This window comes from Papilio xuthus, unplaced genomic scaffold (genome assembly GCF_000836235.2).
Source record: "Papilio xuthus unplaced genomic scaffold, Pxut_1.1 DF825946.1, whole genome shotgun sequence".
Taxonomy (NCBI): Eukaryota; Metazoa; Arthropoda; class Insecta; order Lepidoptera; family Papilionidae; genus Papilio; species Papilio xuthus.
Window position 1 is genome coordinate 15,124,298 of NW_013532703.1, and position 18,711 is coordinate 15,143,008.

General features: G+C 36.7%; 2 protein-coding genes across 4 annotated transcripts; one reads left to right on the forward strand and one right to left on the reverse strand.

Moving 5' to 3' along the window:
• Window positions 1–237: 237 nt before the first annotated feature.
• Window positions 238–5,870, reverse strand: LOC106124437 (mitochondrial intermediate peptidase). 2 transcript variants are annotated; one of them, XM_013321103.1, is made up of 12 exons: window positions 5,703–5,870; window positions 5,167–5,329; window positions 4,797–5,056; window positions 4,339–4,590; window positions 4,001–4,189; window positions 3,358–3,674; window positions 2,979–3,142; window positions 2,357–2,578; window positions 1,840–1,953; window positions 1,576–1,698; window positions 1,181–1,363; window positions 238–820 (listed from the first exon to the last, which is right to left on the reverse strand). In XM_013321103.1, the coding sequence occupies exons 2-12, from the start codon at window positions 5,311–5,313 to the stop codon at window positions 698–700; spliced, it is 2,094 nt and encodes a 697-aa protein (XP_013176557.1). In that variant the 5' UTR covers window positions 5,314–5,329; window positions 5,703–5,870; the 3' UTR covers window positions 238–697. The 2 variants fall into 2 exon arrangements, with proteins under 2 accessions (XP_013176557.1, XP_013176558.1); XM_013321104.1 differs by lacking the exon at window positions 5,703–5,870 and adding an exon at window positions 5,590–5,647 and having other exon boundaries at window positions 698–820.
• Window positions 5,871–6,115: 245 nt separating this feature from the next.
• Window positions 6,116–17,420, forward strand: HDAC6 (histone deacetylase 6). 2 transcript variants are annotated; one of them, XM_013321100.1, is made up of 19 exons: window positions 6,116–6,307; window positions 6,377–6,514; window positions 6,804–6,890; window positions 7,080–7,210; window positions 7,483–7,666; window positions 8,416–8,618; window positions 8,936–9,004; window positions 9,274–9,466; window positions 10,060–10,119; window positions 10,566–10,759; window positions 11,116–11,366; window positions 11,497–11,578; window positions 12,167–12,313; window positions 13,165–13,288; window positions 13,474–13,701; window positions 14,100–14,225; window positions 14,538–14,667; window positions 15,462–16,219; window positions 16,467–17,420. In XM_013321100.1, exons 1-19 carry the CDS (start codon window positions 6,305–6,307, stop codon window positions 16,683–16,685), a joined length of 3,327 nt encoding a protein of 1,108 aa, XP_013176554.1. In that variant the 5' UTR covers window positions 6,116–6,304; the 3' UTR covers window positions 16,686–17,420. The 2 variants fall into 2 exon arrangements, with proteins under 2 accessions (XP_013176554.1, XP_013176553.1); XM_013321099.1 differs by lacking the exon at window positions 10,060–10,119 and adding an exon at window positions 9,966–10,025 and having other exon boundaries at window positions 6,117–6,307; window positions 16,467–17,419.
• Window positions 17,421–18,711: the final 1,291 nt, after the last annotated feature.

Genomic DNA, 18,711 nt, shown 5'->3' on the forward strand with positions numbered 1-18,711 from the left:
TACGATAGTGAACACCATAAGATCTTAAGATGCCAAACTTGTATAATTTATTACTAAATATAAGAAAGTTTTACAATATGCTGTATACAAAGGTAAGATAAGACTACTTTTCAGTTTCAAGAGGGATCACCAATTAAAACTATTTATAATTTTCTATGTCGTTTTATTTATTTACGATTGAACTGATTTTTTAAATAGAATAATACTATGCAACATCACAATATTTTAAACAAATACCTGAAATAATTAATTGTACCTTAATAATTTTTGATGTTTCCATTGTCGCAACACTTGTTTAAAAATATCGTTTTGTTGGTATACAGCAATTTTACAACAGGTGTTATGACAATGGAAACCCGTTAATTCCATCTTCCTAAGTCCAAAGTTATTGTAACAATTATGTCTTGTATAATATTTGAGCATCAGTAAAGTTTTGATAATCTAATATTATGCATTTTATTACTTTGCTCAAACAAAATCGTTATAAAAGACTACACTAGTGCGAGTTTAAAAATAATGTAAATATTAAAAAAAAACGAGCTAATACAATTGGACTAAATATAAATTCTAATAAACTAAAATTTAATGAAACATGAGACTCGTTAACTGTACATTAAATACAACGGGACAATCTGTAAAACCTATATACAGTATGTTTTAATTCCATTAGACTATTCCATTATTATTGTTGGGATATTTATTTGTCAGAAATTCTGAACACCCTGTCCAAGTTGTCTTTATGATAGTCCAGTTCATCTGTCAATGCGGTGGCGAGCGCTTTCGGTGTGATCTCCATACCCAAGTAGTCTCGTAGAAGTTTCTGATAAGGAATAAACAAAGGTTTTATTATTGCATGTGAAGTCAGAACATAGACAAATAGATATTGCAATATCCAACCAATCTTCAGTTACTTTCATCATAGGTTGCATTCAAGTAATTAACCGTGGGTTTCCGAGACCAAAATCCCCGTTTAAAATATATTATTAGCTCTGTTTTTTCAAAGATAATGAGAGGGATGACAGTATGTTTTATACACAGATTTTTATCTCAGAAACCAACGCTAAATGGTAATGTGCTTTAGCGATCAACTAATAACAAGTATAAGATCCAAAATCCAGTCTTCCTGATACATAAAATCGTGTCAAGGTCATTGAAACTTATGTAATTAACATTCACGTACCTGTGGAGGCTTCGCCCCGCCATGTCGCAGCACGCCGTGCCGGAAGGCATCTCCAGCTTGTCTGTTGAGTGGTTGTGTCGCGAACTGTCCGCTCCAGGCGCCCCAGGCCGCCGCGCGGGAGATCAGGTACGAGTAGTACTTCGCCCCGTACCCTACCAGGTGACTGAAGCGATGCTGCCATGCCTGGTACCACAAATATAAAGACAACTTTAAATTTATGACAGCGCCCTCTTTCGGTGACCTACGATAAGTACTTCATAAAACATATCGTCATCCCTCTCTCTCTCATCTCCCTGAGAGATGTTTAACACATGCATTTTAGTCTCGAAAACCAATGATAAGTCAGTATAATATATTTGAATCTGTAATTAAATTTACAATCATAATAAACGCACCGTGTTTTCAACATAAGGCAGGCCGTAGTACTGTTTCTGTACTTGTTTGAGCACGTCTGTGGTGGAGCGGCCGAGCACCGCCTCCGGGCCGTGGTACTTCTGGTCTAGTGCTGAGTAGAATACCTGGAAATTAACATTCATACATCAAATATACTAAAATCACCAAAATAATTTTTGCATTCGCTCTAAACTAAGTTTTGAACGACTTATTTCATAGTTTCGTAGTATACATGTTTTTATGACAGTGTAAACGTATGTAGCAACCTGCAGCTGCATCTCGCTGGCTCCGAAGAGATGTTTGGAAGCGCAAAGTCGCTGCAGCATGTCCTCGGGCATGGCCTCTCGCGTCTGGAAGTGTCGGGCGAAACGCCGCACCACCTGCACACCACGACAATTAAACTTTACCTAAAACTTATTTATATGGCATCTACTTATTCTATTGTTGTTTACAGTGTTTTATGGATGCATGAGCTTTTGCCAATCGTGACGTCATAGCTATGAAATCTAAAAAAAGGTAACGTAGACCATTGGGTCGCGAGCTGTCTGTGGGTTCAAAAACTCTGATTACAAATTTATTCCACTGAGCCTATGCACCATTCCCACTTAAAAAGGTAATTTGAAATTACTATCAGTTAATTATTAGTTCGGGTTTGTATCGCCAACCGCTACTGTCAACGCCAAAATTTAGAAAATGAAATAGGCACAAAATAACACGGCATATACCCTGTCCTGTGGAATTCAAAGGTATCAGGTTTTTTGTTGTTAGACAAGTGCTCCTGACCTGCGGATCAGATGCGAAGTGTTCCAGTAGTACGCTAGGCAGCTCGGCGAGGTCCGTGGCGCAGCGCGTGCCGGCGACGTGCTGGTGCGGCGCGCGGCCCAGCATGGAGTGCAGCGCGTGCCCCGCCTCGTGGAACAGGTTGTCCACCGCGCCCGCACTCAGCAGCGCCGGCCCGCACCGGTGTCCGCCACTCAGAGATAACATTATCACCACTATTGGGTTCTGAAACAAAACAAACATATTTATTAGAGAGACAATTGTCTTTCTGTACCTCTTCTTTCTCCATCTCTACACAATTTCGCCCATCGATTCCAATCTTAATAATATAAACGCAAAAGTTTGGATGCATAGAAGGATTAATGGATGTTTGAAGGTATCTCCGGAATGGCTCAACGGATAGCGATTAAATTTTGCACATATGTACAACATAGTCTTTAAAGACGGCTAGTATTATATAAAGGAAATTTTTTATATTATTATGTTTATAAGAAATATACTCAAAAATGGACAGATTTCAAAAATTCTTTCACTATTAAAATGCTAAATTAATCAGAATAAAATAGGCTATATTTTACACTGGACTCTATAATCCTAAAGAACTGATAAGCAAATTACTTGAGACCTGGTAAGTGCCGTCTGGCAGCAGCTTGCCACCCTGTATGGTGAAGTGGCAGTCCTGGTGCGGCTTGCCGGGCCTCTCATACAGGTCGCAGTATATGTGCCCCAGCAGACCCTCATCCTCGTGCACCACAGCCAGCTTGTACACATCCGGAGACCAGGATTCACCTGCAAACATGTTTACTGTGAGTTTACACTGCGGGAACGCCCAACAAATACATATCATTGTAACAACACTATAAAGTGAAAAACATATGTAAATTATACTTTGTCAAAAACTAATAGTAGATTAAAAAAATAAATCTGTAACATTTTCTTTGTATATTTTAACTGAGACATTTTTGATAAAAGATACTTGAATAGTTCTATATCAAAACACTCACCCGGCAGCATTTCTTCAGATTTCAATGTAATTCCATACAATTCTTGACAGAGCATATTCAATCCTTCCATACATCCACCGAGCGAGAAATATGGACTGAAATCTGAATTTGCTACATTGAGGAGTTGTGTCTTCGCCTTATGAGTGTAGTACGGCGTGTCCCAGCACATCAGAGAGTCTTGGTATGGAGTTTCCTTCTTTTTCATCTTTAACATTGTATCAAAATCCATCTTTGCTCTGTCATATAGATTGTCGGACAGTATGTCGAGGAATTCACGGACATATGCTGCGTTTTCCATTATACTTGCTTTAATTGCTCTGAAAATAAAATGCAGGATATATTTTATTGCTTGTTAAAATATTTTAATGTCCTATGGCAAAGTTATTGTCATCATTATCATCAGCTCACTAAATGTCTCCACCGAGGGGCTCGGAGCCTACTCTGAGTAAGGGGTGAAGTTATTGTATACCAGCGTCCAATTTATAAAAGAGGTTATTTCAATAACACTTTACTAATATTTTTAATACATTAAATATAAAAACAGTCTCAAAATAGCAATAATGATGCATCCAGCGTAGCATTTCTAAAGTCAACTTCATTTTTACACATCTTTGTATAGAAAACATCTTAAGGTGACATATACCTGTCCGCGTAGCTCTGGAAACCGCATATGGTGGCCATCTCATGTCTGGCAGTCAGTGTTGTGTGCAACAAGCGGTCCTGCCCAGGCTCGGGCGCAAGGTACAGGCGGTAAGCAGCCTCGCGCGCCGCCGCCTCACCGCACTCTGCGTACACACCGCTCACTATCACGTTGTCACCCTCGCTACTGAAACTAAACACAAACAGAATTAAAACTTAACACACTTATTTCTTCTCAATTTATTCAAAAGTACATAGAAAATACATAAAAGCGGAGACATATTTAATGTTTATTATTGGCAAAATAGTCAAATAAAGACAAAGAATGGTCATGTTACTTACAACTGCCTGACATTCTGCGGCACAGCAGATCTGGGTACACGTCGTGGTTTTGCAGCTCCAGCCATGAAGCGCTGGCCCGTCTGCAGTATGAGGTCATTGAGCGCCACCACTCGTTTGCGAGGCTCATCCTCCAGCTGTATGCCACTCTGCTCAAAGTCAAATAAAAACAATTCTGCTAAATGCTTGTCACCGGATGTTCCCCGTCTGACTGAATCACGCAACGCTTCATATAAACCTTTGTGCGTGTTTAATCTGGAAGTAACGTAGAACAGATTTGAATTGAATATACTTGGAACATTTCAAACAAATTATGAATAAATTTGTTTAATCATTAAGAGTTGTTATGTAAAAGATTAATTTTTCAAGCTCTACTTTTCATTATTTGTTGCGAAAAGTTATAAAAAGCAGACAATATAAGTAGAATCAGGTAGACTATTTCATATTTTTTAAATCCATACTTTTCCACAACTCCACTGATACTGATACATGCATCTTCAGCAGCACTCGCAAAGTGTGGTTGCGGATGAGCAATCCTAACAAATTCGGCTAAATCTGCTACTTTGCACAATGTATCTGAGAGCTCATCAAACACTTCCACCATAGGCCTCGTAGGACCAGATATTGCTTCCTCTATCAATCTATCCGTTGCTGCAATAGCCTGATCCTTCAAAGTGTAGAAGCCTTCAAAACTTGTCAGTTCTGGTTTGTTAAAAAGTCCCTGAAAATGGACAGTAAGATACATTTCAACTTACGAATAGTATTATGACAATATTGTGAAAAAGAGCCATTTTGGCAATATTTTTTTTAATATATTTCAGAGAAACTTACTGTTCTTTCCCTCAATGTATCAAATACAGGCTGAGAGTTAGGTCTTGTGTTGAAGGCAGTGGCCAGCGGGGACCAGGTGCTGACTCCTCGTGACACCCTACGTTTTCGACCATATCGCAGCACTGATATTGGCTTAAACAGCTTCATGGCCACATATATTAATCTAAAAATAAAAAGAACGAAAACAGAAATTTAACAAGTTCATTACACTCTACATTTATATTTGAATTTAATAGTTTCATACTGCAAAAGAATTTTAACACAAAGAGATTTGATATGCATAAACAGATAGCTGTTATGATTCCTTTCACTTTTCTAATCAAGTAGCGACACTTAACTTATAATCATATACAATGTGAAATATGATTTGAACTTGGTTCAATAAGTTTAAATAATTAACATAAAGTTTAAGTTATATCGTACCTGATGGATAATATATATGGTAAAACATTTAATAGAAACTATATATTTCTATAAAGAGATTCTGAAGGTAACCATAAAAGTACAGGTAAAGTTAAGTATTTAATTCGACTTACCAAGTGCTATTGTTGGATACTTGAATGCTGGCTATAATCAAACTTTAAATCGGTTACAATTAGAAAAATTATAGGAACTTTTTCATATAAAATATTGTAAAAACCTACTGCATTCGCATTTCAGTGATATTGTATGACATATTTAAGTATTATTTGATAAGATTGTAAGATATTTTTATCTCATAAATGTCATCTCTGTGACAGTTCTTTATAAGTATTCCAAATTCCACTTTCTGTGCGATTTGTGTTCAGTAAGACTGTAAAGTACCTTGAACTTGAATTACCTTAGAAACTAACCCGTAAAATATTAAAAGCTATTAGAAACATTTTGTCTCGATAACATGTTGTTTTGAATTTTTCTGGCTGAACAATGTCGTAACTTTTGGATTTGTCCCACTATAAAAAGCTAAACGTCAAAGCGAACTGTCAAGACCATGCCCAAATGTCAAAGTAATTGCGACGGAAAAGGGGAAATGTTTTTAATTTAGATATTCTGCTAATTAATTAAAAATGACATGTTGGAATATATTTGGCATTAATTAAAAGACTTTTTTATTTTTGTTTCTCCCACATGCAATTAATTCGGCGCACGTTTTACAACAATGGTTAGAATTTCTAATTCAATATTCATGTTTTGTTTGTGATCAACAGTAATTATTTCTTTGGTTATCCAGTCCACCCCTCTACCACCGCAACAGCAACGTCGTTCTGCTGGTGAGAGTAAAAAATGTACACCACCGTCAAATATACTTACAAGAAACGGTGCACGAAAAGCAAAAATCCAAACAAGAGCTATGTCTGCAGGTGCTAAGGTTATAACCAGTATTTGTTTAAAATAAGCAATTCATAACACATAAAACATCATACTAGTATGTGTTTAAATTAAATTTTTAGATTTTATTAAAGTATTGTTTTTTGCAAACTCCCGTATACACACAAATACATTTAAGTTAAAAGCATAAAATTATAGTATGCGTAAATAGAAATTTATTATTGTTTACATAAGATAATTTCAGTTTAAACAGTCATATATGTTTATCATTGTTATCAGACTTGTTTGATAGTAGGTATAATATAACTGATGTTATTTTCATATTGTAGCCATCTGCGGTAGTTATTGCTGCAAAGAAGAAGAATTTTAAGAAGAAACAAACTATTGATACACTGTTAAAGGACTTTTACCAAATTGTAAGTCAAATTTTTAATTTTTTCAAATATTCATAATTTAATTATGTACTTTAAGTGTTTAATTTCTTACAAAGTTATTAAATAAATTAATTTAATTTACATGAGCAATTGTAGTTAAAATTTCTTATAAGTATATTTATATTTTGTTATACATAGAATATTGTTGTTTTTTCTGTTAATTATAAACAGGCAATGGATTCCAAACTTAAAGTCAAGGGTCCAACTGGCCTTGTAACGGAGCCTCGTATGGCAGAGCACAGGTGTCTGTGGGATGACAATTATCCAGAATGTCCTGAAAGATTGATTGAAGTTTTACAGAGGTAAGTTTATACCATTTTTTTTTAATTAATAAAGCAATTCATAAATTTGTTACATCCATCCGCATGTAATTAAAAAGAAAATTAGAAGCCTATATGTCCTTTCAGACTGTATCAATACCAAATTTCACTGAGATCCATTTCGTAGTTCGTTCGTAGAAATACCTAGTAATAGTAACAAACATCCATCCATCCATTTAAATTTTTGCATTTATATCATTAGTAAGAAATAGACAAAAGACAAACAGGAATATCATACTAAAGTTTTCTTGTAGATGTCGTGAGTTGAATTTAATAGAGCAATGCAAGCAGTATGCACCAAGAGCTGCAACTAAAGAAGAACTTCTCACCCTACACTCACCGTCTGTGTACGAAACTCTGGAGGCTACACATCAAAATAACGATATTGAATATTTAGAAGAAGTCTCCTCAAAATATGATGCTATTTATATACATCCTGTGAGTATATACATGCTTCTGTATATAATTAATATTACATAAACAATAATCTTGATAACAGGGATTAACATTTCTCTCACACACACATGCAAGGATTATAAGTAACTTACTTGATTATGTATGTTGAGTTGGGTAAATTACTTATGTACAAAAAAATGTATGAATAAATGTTAAATGAATTTGGCTTTCAATTTGGCTGCCAAATTTGATGTGCATTTTGAAAAAACATATCTGCATAATGTTAACATTTTATCTATGAACACATCTTAGTGTTATCATCAATTTAAAGTTAATAATAAGCGTATTTAAGGGGAATTCCTCGTAATGTTTTGGAAAATGTTATTTTTTTAAGGCTTATCAAAATAGCATTTATCTAATCACAATTTTTATTTATGTCAAAATCTCTCAAATTTTATGCAACTTCCTTATAACGAAAAAGTTAACAAATGAAATGTCATCCTAATAAAGAACAATAACGTGATTTTTCTCATGTTGAAGTGCATACTTTGATCTCTACTTTAATAAAAATATTAAATTAAAAAAAAACTAGCTGTAGCCCGCGATTCCGTACGGGGTTAAAAAAAACCTTATATTATAGTAGTCTATGTGTTCTTCCATACTATGCTTTATACCTATGCCAATTTCAATGAGATTTATTGAGCCGTTTTTGAAATACCTTCTAACAAACATCCATCCATCTAAACTGTGATTTTTTCTGGTATTCAATTTGGAATCTCCGCTTCTTATAGAGTACCCACGAGCTAGCGTTACTCGCTGCTGGTTCTACTATCGACATGGTAGACCGTATTGTAAGTGGTGAGGTGCAGAACGGTGCGGCACTGATCCGTCCGCCAGGTCACCATGCCATGCGCTCTGAGCCCTGCGGATACTGCTTCTACAATAACGTCGCGCTTGCAGCCAAACATGCTATTGATAATAAAGGACTCAGTAGGTAAGCAAACAGTGTACACGGATTGTTTTTAGAAGTGATGCTGTACATATCTTAGAAGGAATTCAAGGAATGTGTGAAATCAACCCGCACTGGGCCAGCGTTGACTATGGCTTAGTCACTCTTAACTTAGGGTAGGCTCCGAGCCCCTCGGTGGGGACGTATAGTGAGCTGATGATGATCCATAATTTCAGTTTTTGAGTGGCGATTTTTGAAATGCGTCTCTGTATGCGGACTTAATGGTGGACAATGCTCTTTGAACTGTTTTATGTCAGTGTATGTATTTGATGTAAAATTATGTTGTGTACTTTGTCATTCAGGATTCTGATAGTTGATTGGGATGTACATCACGGACAAGCCACACAGCAGATGTTCTATGAGGACGACAGGTATATACTTTTACTATAGCATTTTAAATTGTCATGTTATGGAAATAAATTGCGTGCATACGAATAATATGATTGAACCTCGCCCAAAAATAATACTACCGAGATGGTTGTTATTGTTTGAAGTTTATTTAGAAATAATCCTAATACGAACATTGCTTGGCAATCGTTTTTCCCTCTTTGAAGAGACTGCCGAGCGTTGTTCATACGATTTCGGATGATGTCTAAATGAACCTTTATGTATGGTTTCACAAATTAACGCAAATATACAGGGTGGTATATTTCTCTATCCATCGTTACGAGCATGGTACATTCTGGCCGAACCTGCGTCAGTCTGACTTCAACTACGTGGGCGAGGGTCGCGGCAAGGGGTACAACTTCAACGTGCCGCTCAACAAGACCGGCCTGGGCGACGCAGACTACCTCGCCATATGGCATCAGCTTCTCATGCCTATGGCTTTGGAGGTTAGTCATCTAATGGAGACAAAGAACAAGATTCATTTTATATACAACTAGCTGTCGCCAGCAACTCCGTCCGCGCTTGGTTAAAAAAAATCTGAATTAGTAGCCTATGTTTTCTTCCAAGGTATTTTCAATACGTATGCCAAATTTCAGTATCCTTGCAGTCGTTCTCGAGATACCTTTAAACAAACAACCATCCATCCATCCATTCATCCAAGCATTCACATTTATAATATTTGTAAAATAAAAAAAAAATATGCTACCGTTAAAAAACTAATAGTGTGTTGCCAGTATTATTTAAAAATGCAGAAATAAATTATAACATTATGAAGCTTTTTACATTTTATGTTATGTGAAATGAGTTCTCAGACAAGTTTGCGTTTAATTTCATATTTTTTCAGTCCTAAAATTACGCAATCGAAGTTTAAATAATGCCCCAAAAGAGTATTTTTTTTTCAATAGTTAGTTTTGTTAACAAAATATATTTTCCCAACGACGACAGTACCAACCGGAGCTGATAATAATATCTGCGGGCTACGACGCTGCCATCGGCTGTCCTGAGGTATTACTTTTCTTTTTTTATATCTCTCTTTCAGTACCAACCGCAACTCCTCATTGTTTCCGCGGGATTTGACTCTGCTTTGGGCGATGAAAAAGTAAGCCAATATCATAATATCAAATAATCATTATGGACAGAGAACATTTTAGGTCCGTTTCGTACAATTTTACTTGACCTTGAAATATTCTGAGCCTGACTAAAAATCATAATACGTAACCCACGTATAGGATTCTAATAATAAAGAAATTATTTACGCCATCAGATTTAAAAAAAAACCTCTTCATAATATTGACTAGCTGTCGCCCGCGACTCCGTGCAGAAATAAAAAACCTAATTTAGTAAGCTATGTGTCCTTCCAGACTATGTTCTATATCTATTCCAAATTTCAACGGGATCCGTTCAGCTGTTCTGGTGATATCTTCAAATGAACATCCATCCATCTAAACATTCGAATTTATAAAATTATTAAGAAAAAAGATGTAAATTATATTTCGATATGGACTTCAAGTTCATATTGAAATATCCCCTACCATGGTAATCCAGGGTGAGATGCAAGTGAGTCCTGCATGCTATGCGAGCCTGCTGCACTTACTGATGTGCGTGTGCCCCGCGCTGTGCGTGGTGCTGGAGGGCGGCTACTGCCTCAGCTCGCTGGCTGAGGGCGCCGCGCTCACACTGCGCACGCTGCTGGGACATCCGCCACCAATGCTCATGGAAACTGGAGAGCCTAGTGACTCGTTAGTATACACATCTGTAGGAAACATACAATAGTTAACTTAAAAAATCAAAAAGCCAGGCTAATATAATTTGAGATCATCAAATATAGTGCCAGTATCCAAGTTACGTTGCTAGGGGGCGTGTGTTCGGTGGGAGATAACAATAAGTCAGTCGACCTATTTTTTAATTGTTGTGTAGAACTCCAATACCTAGTTTTATCCCTTATTTAGGTAACCATTCTAGTTTTGTCTCTACTATAGTATGATTATTTTTTTTTAAACTTGTCTAATAGTTTTTGATTTTTTTTCCTTACAAACATAAAAATCATCTTTGAAATATTAGATCGATTTCAGAAGATTTTTGTAATAATTTCCAGGATACGCGAATCAATATTAAATTGCATCTACGTGCAGAAGCCATATTGGCGTTGCTTCAAGTATCAGCCTACGTATCATGTAGGTAACGTACTGGATATCAGCGGGGAAGAGAAACAGAAGCATATAGTTGTCCATAAGTGGGAGGGAGATGAAACTAGACCTGACAAGTTCGCTACTAGAGACTGCTATCCGATACAAGACGCTGAGACAAAGCGGAAGAATGAAGATAGATTGAATCATTTAAGGATAGGTAAGATTATTTAAATTAATTTAAAACAGTTTAATATACAGAACTGAGTTATTTCATGAAGGTAGGTTCCGTTATAGAATCACTTAGTTGTCCATCCGTCTGTCTGTCTTTCAAGACTTCTTTTTTACAGTAACGGACCTGTCATTACCTCTGCATGCTGTGTGCTACATTTATGACGAAGCTATGCTCAAGCATAAAAATATCTGCGAGCCGTAAGTGCTATCCATTTTTAATTTTCTTAATCTTTATTTTACATCTGTTTTAAAATTATCCTAGTCATCATCATCAGCTCAATATACGTCCCCACCGAGGGGCTCGGAGCCTACCCTTAGTTAAGGGTGATTAGGCCATAGTCAGCCACGCTGGCCCAGTGCGGGTTGGTTGACTTCACACATATCTTTGAATTTCTTCTCAGATATGTGCAGGTTGCATCACGATGTTTTCCTTCACCGTAAGAACGTCGGATAAATGTACATATGTAAATCGGAAATCGAAAAACACATTGGTACATGGCGGGCTTCGAACCCAGGACCTGCAGATTGCAAGACGAGTGCTTGACCGCTGAGCCACCGACGCTCTATCCTAGTAACTTTCGTTTAATTCTCCAACTAAACAATATATTCAACAAAAAATTTAATATAGGCTAAAAAAAACCAAAGTATCAATTCGACAATTTTTTTATCGCTTATCGCGTCTTTTAGTTACAGCTCAAACTTTTCGTTTTATCTTTTGAATGTTACGCAAATTTATAATTGTATTTTATACTGTATTTATACTGTACAAATAAATTTTTAAACCAGTGATCATGTGGAATGCCCCGAGCGTATAATGCGTATCCACGAGCGTCTCCGCGACTTCGGGCTGCTGCAGCGTCTGCACCCGCTGAGTGCCCGCACAGCCGCAGACCACGAGATACTGGCCGTGCATACACAGAACCATCTAGATAGGTACACCACCAGATAACCTTGATCCACATCTCTATAAATTGTCCGATTTAAATGCGTCTGTTGGTGTTACTTACAGCTATTTGTTCCAATCCTCACCACCGTTAGCATACGTAACCGTCAGCGTCATGGTGAAAATCAAAAAGACACGAATTACCAAGGTTTATAGCCTCTCCATGTATAGAAACCAGTGACCTTGACCGAACGAAGACGTCAAACGTAAAAATGTTCTTTTTAGTCCACTGTTTAATAGTGGATAGGGGAACGTGGTTTTCAAGGATTGGTTCCTATTTTTAACACTATTGAATAATATTTTTTTAAGTATTTGAGCGAGTGGACTGTATGATGGAATGAAAGGCTGGTTGGTTGCTGATTGTAATACGATGAGAGATATATGTACAATATAGATTAATATGATTGATGTGTCGGCGCACGGAGTGCTGAAGCGCAAAAGGTAGATGCAGAGTATATTTTTTTTGTTAACGCGGGGAATGCGTTTATGCACTTCGCCGTCCGTGCTGCGGGGGCAGCAGGGACGGTTTCGTGTGGGACTTCCGGCCTGGGAACAAGACCGGACTACCCACTAAACCCCGCGGTGTTCTCCTACGCCCAACCGGACCGTGGCATCTACGTTATCCACGGCCCGGCTAGGGGGGAGCCCGTTGGTAGGGGCTCGACTCGTGTAGGGAGAGGTCATATCTTAGACCCCTCCCTAGATGCAGAGTGTATGGTGCGCGGGGCGGTGGGGCGGCGGGTGGTGTCTGTAAGGGACCACCGCACTGCTGCCCCGCCGGAGGTGCAGTAGTACCAAACAATTTCTCGATGTTAAAATATTGTTGGACATTGTATTTTAGATTAAAAGAGCTAGCGACAACCAAACTACGCTTTCTAAACACCCAGAAAGATGATTACAACTCGCTGTATTTCCACCCGGATACGCTGGAGAGTGCAGCTGTGGCTTCAGGCTGTGTTTTACAGGTCAGAAAAAATTTCAACATGTGTATACTAATTTGAACCTTATATCTATAGATAGAAGACTCAGTATTGACTAACTGTTGTGTATTCGTGGTGCATCCTGACTTGAACCTTATTCCTTTAGATAGTAAATTAAATTAAGACTAACGTTGCCTGTGCGTATGCTAATTTGAACCATATCCCAATAGACGGTAGATGCAGTGTTGACTAAAGTGGCCGGTGCTGGTGTATGCGTGGTGCGTCCGCCGGGACATCATGCGGACGCGGACGTGCCGAGTGGGTTCTGTTTACTGAACAACGCGGCGATAGCGGCTAAGTACGCGGCGCAGGCGCACGGTGTCCAGCGACTGCTCATACTGGACTGGGATGTACATCATGGGAATGGCACGCAGAACATCACTTATGATGATAATAAAGTAAGTTAGCAGTCTAAGTAAAACTTATCAAGTAGCCTATGTGTTCTTTCAGACTATGTTTTGCGTTTGTCCTAAATCTTATCGGAATCCGTTGAACTGTTCTGGAGATAACTTCTAAAAACATCCATCCATCCATACATCTAAACTTTCACATTTATAATATTAATAACATTACTACACTTTGTTCGTTGGTCACTAAGGATGACCCTTAGTGTAGATTTCTTATACTTAATTTATATAATAAAATAAAGACAAGAATGAAAAAATAATTGACACATGTCAAAAACTTGTACTTCAACTTGACATTGACATCTCTATATTTATGGTCAATAGATAATGAAATATTCAACCTCCTTAATATAGGTTTCTTAATATTTTTAACAATTGTTGTATTGCAGATTCTGTACATGTCGATACATCGGTATGACAACGGCACGTTCTTCCCTCACTCGCAGGAGGCGGACTACCGCGCTGTGGGGGAGGGCAGGGGGGAGGGGTACAATGTCAACATTCCCTGGAATAAGGTACCTTTATACTGGATTTTTTATAAAGAAAGGATAGGATACGGATGTGATGGAGGAGGGGATGCATAGTAAGGGGAAATTTTATCTGTGTATATCTTCTCCTCTGTCGATTAAAGGTAGGCAGTTGCAATTGCAGACTGTAGGTAACGCTTCGCCATTTTGGCGAATAAGAATTGCAATATATATAATTTCCAATACATTATTATAGATACATCAAAATTCACTCAAATTTGATCTCTATTGCATGAGAATAAAAAAAACTTGTTAAAATTTTCAGTATTGTGTTATGTAAGTTATTGTATTGTATTGCAGCGGGGTATGGGTAACGTGGAGTACATGGCGGCATTCACACAAGTGGTGCTGCCCATCGCATACGAATACAATCCGGAGCTGGTGATTGTGTCTGCAGGGTTCGATGCTTGTATCAATGATCCACTGGGAGGTCAGTTTTAACAATTAACTCTTCTTAAATACATTTCATTATCATCAGCTCACTTTCCGTCCTCATCGAGGGACTCGGAGCCTACTCTAAGTTAGGGGTGACTAAGTCATAGTCAATGCTGGCTCAGTGCGGGTTGACTTCACACATATCTTTGAATTTCTTCTCAGATATATGCAGCATCGCGATGTTTTCCTTCACCGTGAGAATGTGGGATAAATGTACATATGTAAATTGAAAATCAAAAAACACATTGGTACATGGCGGGATTCGAACCCAGGACCTGCAGCTTACCAGTCAAATGATAAAACCCTTGAGCCACTGACGCTTTATAAATACATTTACTATGCAATATTTAGAAAATAAAGTAAGAAAGTACACAGTTTTGTAACTCCATAAAGAATGTTCAATTCAATTAATTAGTAGCTATCTTCTTCCAGACTATGTTCTATATCTATGCCAAATTTCAGCAAGATCCGTGCAACTTTCTGAAGATACCTTCTAACAAACATCCATCCATCCAAACATTCGCCTTTATAATATTAGTAAGATTTAGATCAGCATAATCTTATATATAAAATTCTCGTGTCACAATTTTCTTTCCCATGCTCCTCCGAAACGGCTTGACTGATTCTCATGAAATTGAGAGCATATTGAGTAGGTCTGACAATCGGCCAACATCTATTTTTCATCCCGCGCGGACGAAGTCGCGGGCGACAGCTAGTAAATTAATTCTGATTTCAATTGAGATGCTTTTAAAGCCAAAAAATGTAAAATTGATTTTGTATCACCAACAGGTTGTAAAGTGTTGCCAGAATGCTACGGACGGATGACACAGATGCTGAAAGGATTAGCGGGAGGTAAGATTATCCTCTGCTTAGAAGGTGGATATAATATTGTGAGCACTTCGTACGCTATGACAATGTGCACCAAAGCCTTACTCGGAGATCCAATAGAGTTTAATTACAACCCAGAAGAAGAAGTCCACTGGTCCGCTATTGAAACTATAAATAACGTCATCAAAACTCAACAGAAATACTGGAAGAGTCTCAAATTCCAACTAGCCCTACCTATAAAGAATATTCTAGACAAACCATCACCTTCCAGAGGCTTGGTCATCAGTAGTCCAGTTCCGCAAAAGTCAGTGTCGAAAGTCACTTCAAAATCATCCAATGGTCTACAGTCATTGGAAAGTGATATGATGAATTTGACCATAAACAAATGCACGGATGGTATACACTGTGGTACTGATGATGAAGAAGATAACCGCACAGATAAAAATGCGGGTTGTTCCAAATCTTCCGGTGAGGGTAGTTCTAAAAGTGCCACAGATAAAGGTAAAAAAGAGAGTGAGAAACAAACACTTGTGGATTATTTATCAGAGAATATGCAGGCTCTGGTGGATGGGGAGATGTTTGCAGTGGTGCCTGTGCCGTGGTGCCCACATTTAGATGCTCTGTTCGCTATCCCAGAGTCGGTGAAGTTTGAACAAGGCGTCAAATGTGTGGAATGCGATGAGAAGAATGAGAATTGGGTGTGTTTACACTGTTATGTTGTGAGTATAAACTTTATTTTCTTTTTTTTACTTTAATATTATACGGATGCCATGCTTTTTGAGGTCATCGAATTCATTTTTTTTATACCATCTTTAAATTTGCATAAATCTTCAACTCAGATTGTATATAGTAAAAATGGTATTAATACATTTAAGTTAACTTGAATAAATTATTATTTAAGGGATGATTTCACTAAATAGTTAACTGGGCCAGTGGAAATAGGGTCTAACTTATAATTTGTTCCAGACTGCATGCGGTCGCAGTATAAACGGTCACATGCAAGCGCACCACAGAGCAACGCAACACGCGTTAGTCCTCTCCCTGCTCGATCTGTCCGTGTGGTGTAACGTGTGCGACGCGTACGTCGACAACCCACTGCTCTATGACGCTAAAAACAACGCACATAAATGCAAATTCGGCGAAGATATGCCCTGGTGTTATAAAACAGATATACATATGACATAATTAAAGTCGCCTGGCTCATGGACACCCGGACGCCGGATAATAAAGGCGCCCGGGCGCCGGTATATAAAGGGCACCCACTAACGTACTATTTTTAGGCGCCCAATATGTTAATACGGCCCTGGTATCTTGAATAATATGTATTATAATAAAATTCCAATTTCGGATTTCAGCTATATTTAACTTACTAGCATTATATTTACATTTATATGTACAGTCGAACCTGGATAAGAGTCTAAGGGACCACGATATTTTTCTCTCATATAGAGAGTTCCTTTCTTTCAAGTTTCTCGCTTATGGTGGTCGCCTCCAAAACAGAATAACGCCTCTCGTTTGTCCCAGTCTTGCTTATACAGGCTCTACTGTATTTATATATAAATAATTAAATTTTTCAACTAATAGTATAATTAAAATTAGTCATTTTAAAGTCAACTAAATGCATTTATATTTTTAACAGCATACCTTAGAAAAGGTATCCTATTGTTACTAGCAACGATGTCTTCAATATCTTTATTGATTAATTATAAAAAACTCGCACAAATGACTGACCTAATCGATATAAAAATTTAAGTAAATAAAAAATGTATAAACAAAAATTCCGATTGAATCTATATGCACATCATATCCCTAAGATATCATATCCATACATTTGGATAAGTCGGATAAAAAAAAGTTAATTTTTAATATGACTACTGCAAAGTATTATAAAATTAGTGTTTTTAGTATTTTTTGTATAAAATTTAAAAAAAAAAATTTAGCAATTAAAAAATACGCAATTAAATTTTTATATTAAATTCATTTTAATTGTGACATTGGTATAGTATTTATCAGATATCTTGGTGGCTCTTAAATTCGCGCACAGAACACAATGTCATTTGTAGCAGGGAATAAAAGGATTCATTTGAAAAGAACTATACCAATCTACCAATAATGCAACTTTAAATTAAAACTTAGTAAACCTGCCATATTTATTTTTATTGAACTTTTATAATATAAAGGCAATGAAACCGCCCTCTTTATTTCTATTAGTTTATATTTATTTTATTATATTCTAATTATTTAACTTATTTTTAATTCTTAACTATAAGATGCATTAAATTATATTGGCCAGTTATTTTTTAATCGTATTGATACATTTAAACTAATTTAATATCATTTTTTATTATTTAAATTTCATAGTATAGACTTACACAAATTAATTAGATTTGGTCTCATTTTAAATCGTTTTTCCAAATTGTGAACAGTGAACATTATATTGTACAGTCGAACGAGGATAAACGAGAGTAAGAGACCGGACAAAGACGCTCGCTTATAGAGGTTCGACTATCGACGGCAATTGTATAAATGAACAAGACATAACATACTGTTTGTTTATGAGTTGGTGCTTTCTTTAGTCTACTTATTTATTATTTCGTATACATAAATATTCATGTCTAGTAGAATAGCTCCTGTAATCAATTGCTAAAAAGATTAACTAAATAACTTAGGTCACTTTTTAAATACTAAACTATCAGTGAAAATTATCAAAAGTAGCTTAGTGGTTAATAACTTAGAATTTAAGTCGTGGGTCCTGGGTTTGATTGATACTCAAATTCTTTGTTTTATAACAAGAATATATCTTGTAGTCGGTTGTGGCATATGGTGGTCTATTGTTACTTTTGGAATCCATTAAAGTTGTATGTACTCTTTAGCTAATGTGAATTTGTGCATTTTTTTAATCAGAACCAGTATTAATGATTAAACTATTACGGAATTATTTTATGTACTTTTCGCTACTTATCTAAATTTTATGTAACTAATAAAGGCATCATAAAACAGTATTCGATTATTTTTTACCTAAATTGTACAAAAGAATGAAAATTTTATGCGATTCGGTAAACATTACATACCAAACAGCTTAAACAATGATTTGACGCATCAAAATGTGAATTTAAGGGTAAATCAACAAATAACAAACATGTTTAGAACTGACCATCATTTTTGCCTTTTTTTCATTAAGCAACACCTTAATGTTTGTCTTGCGCAAAGA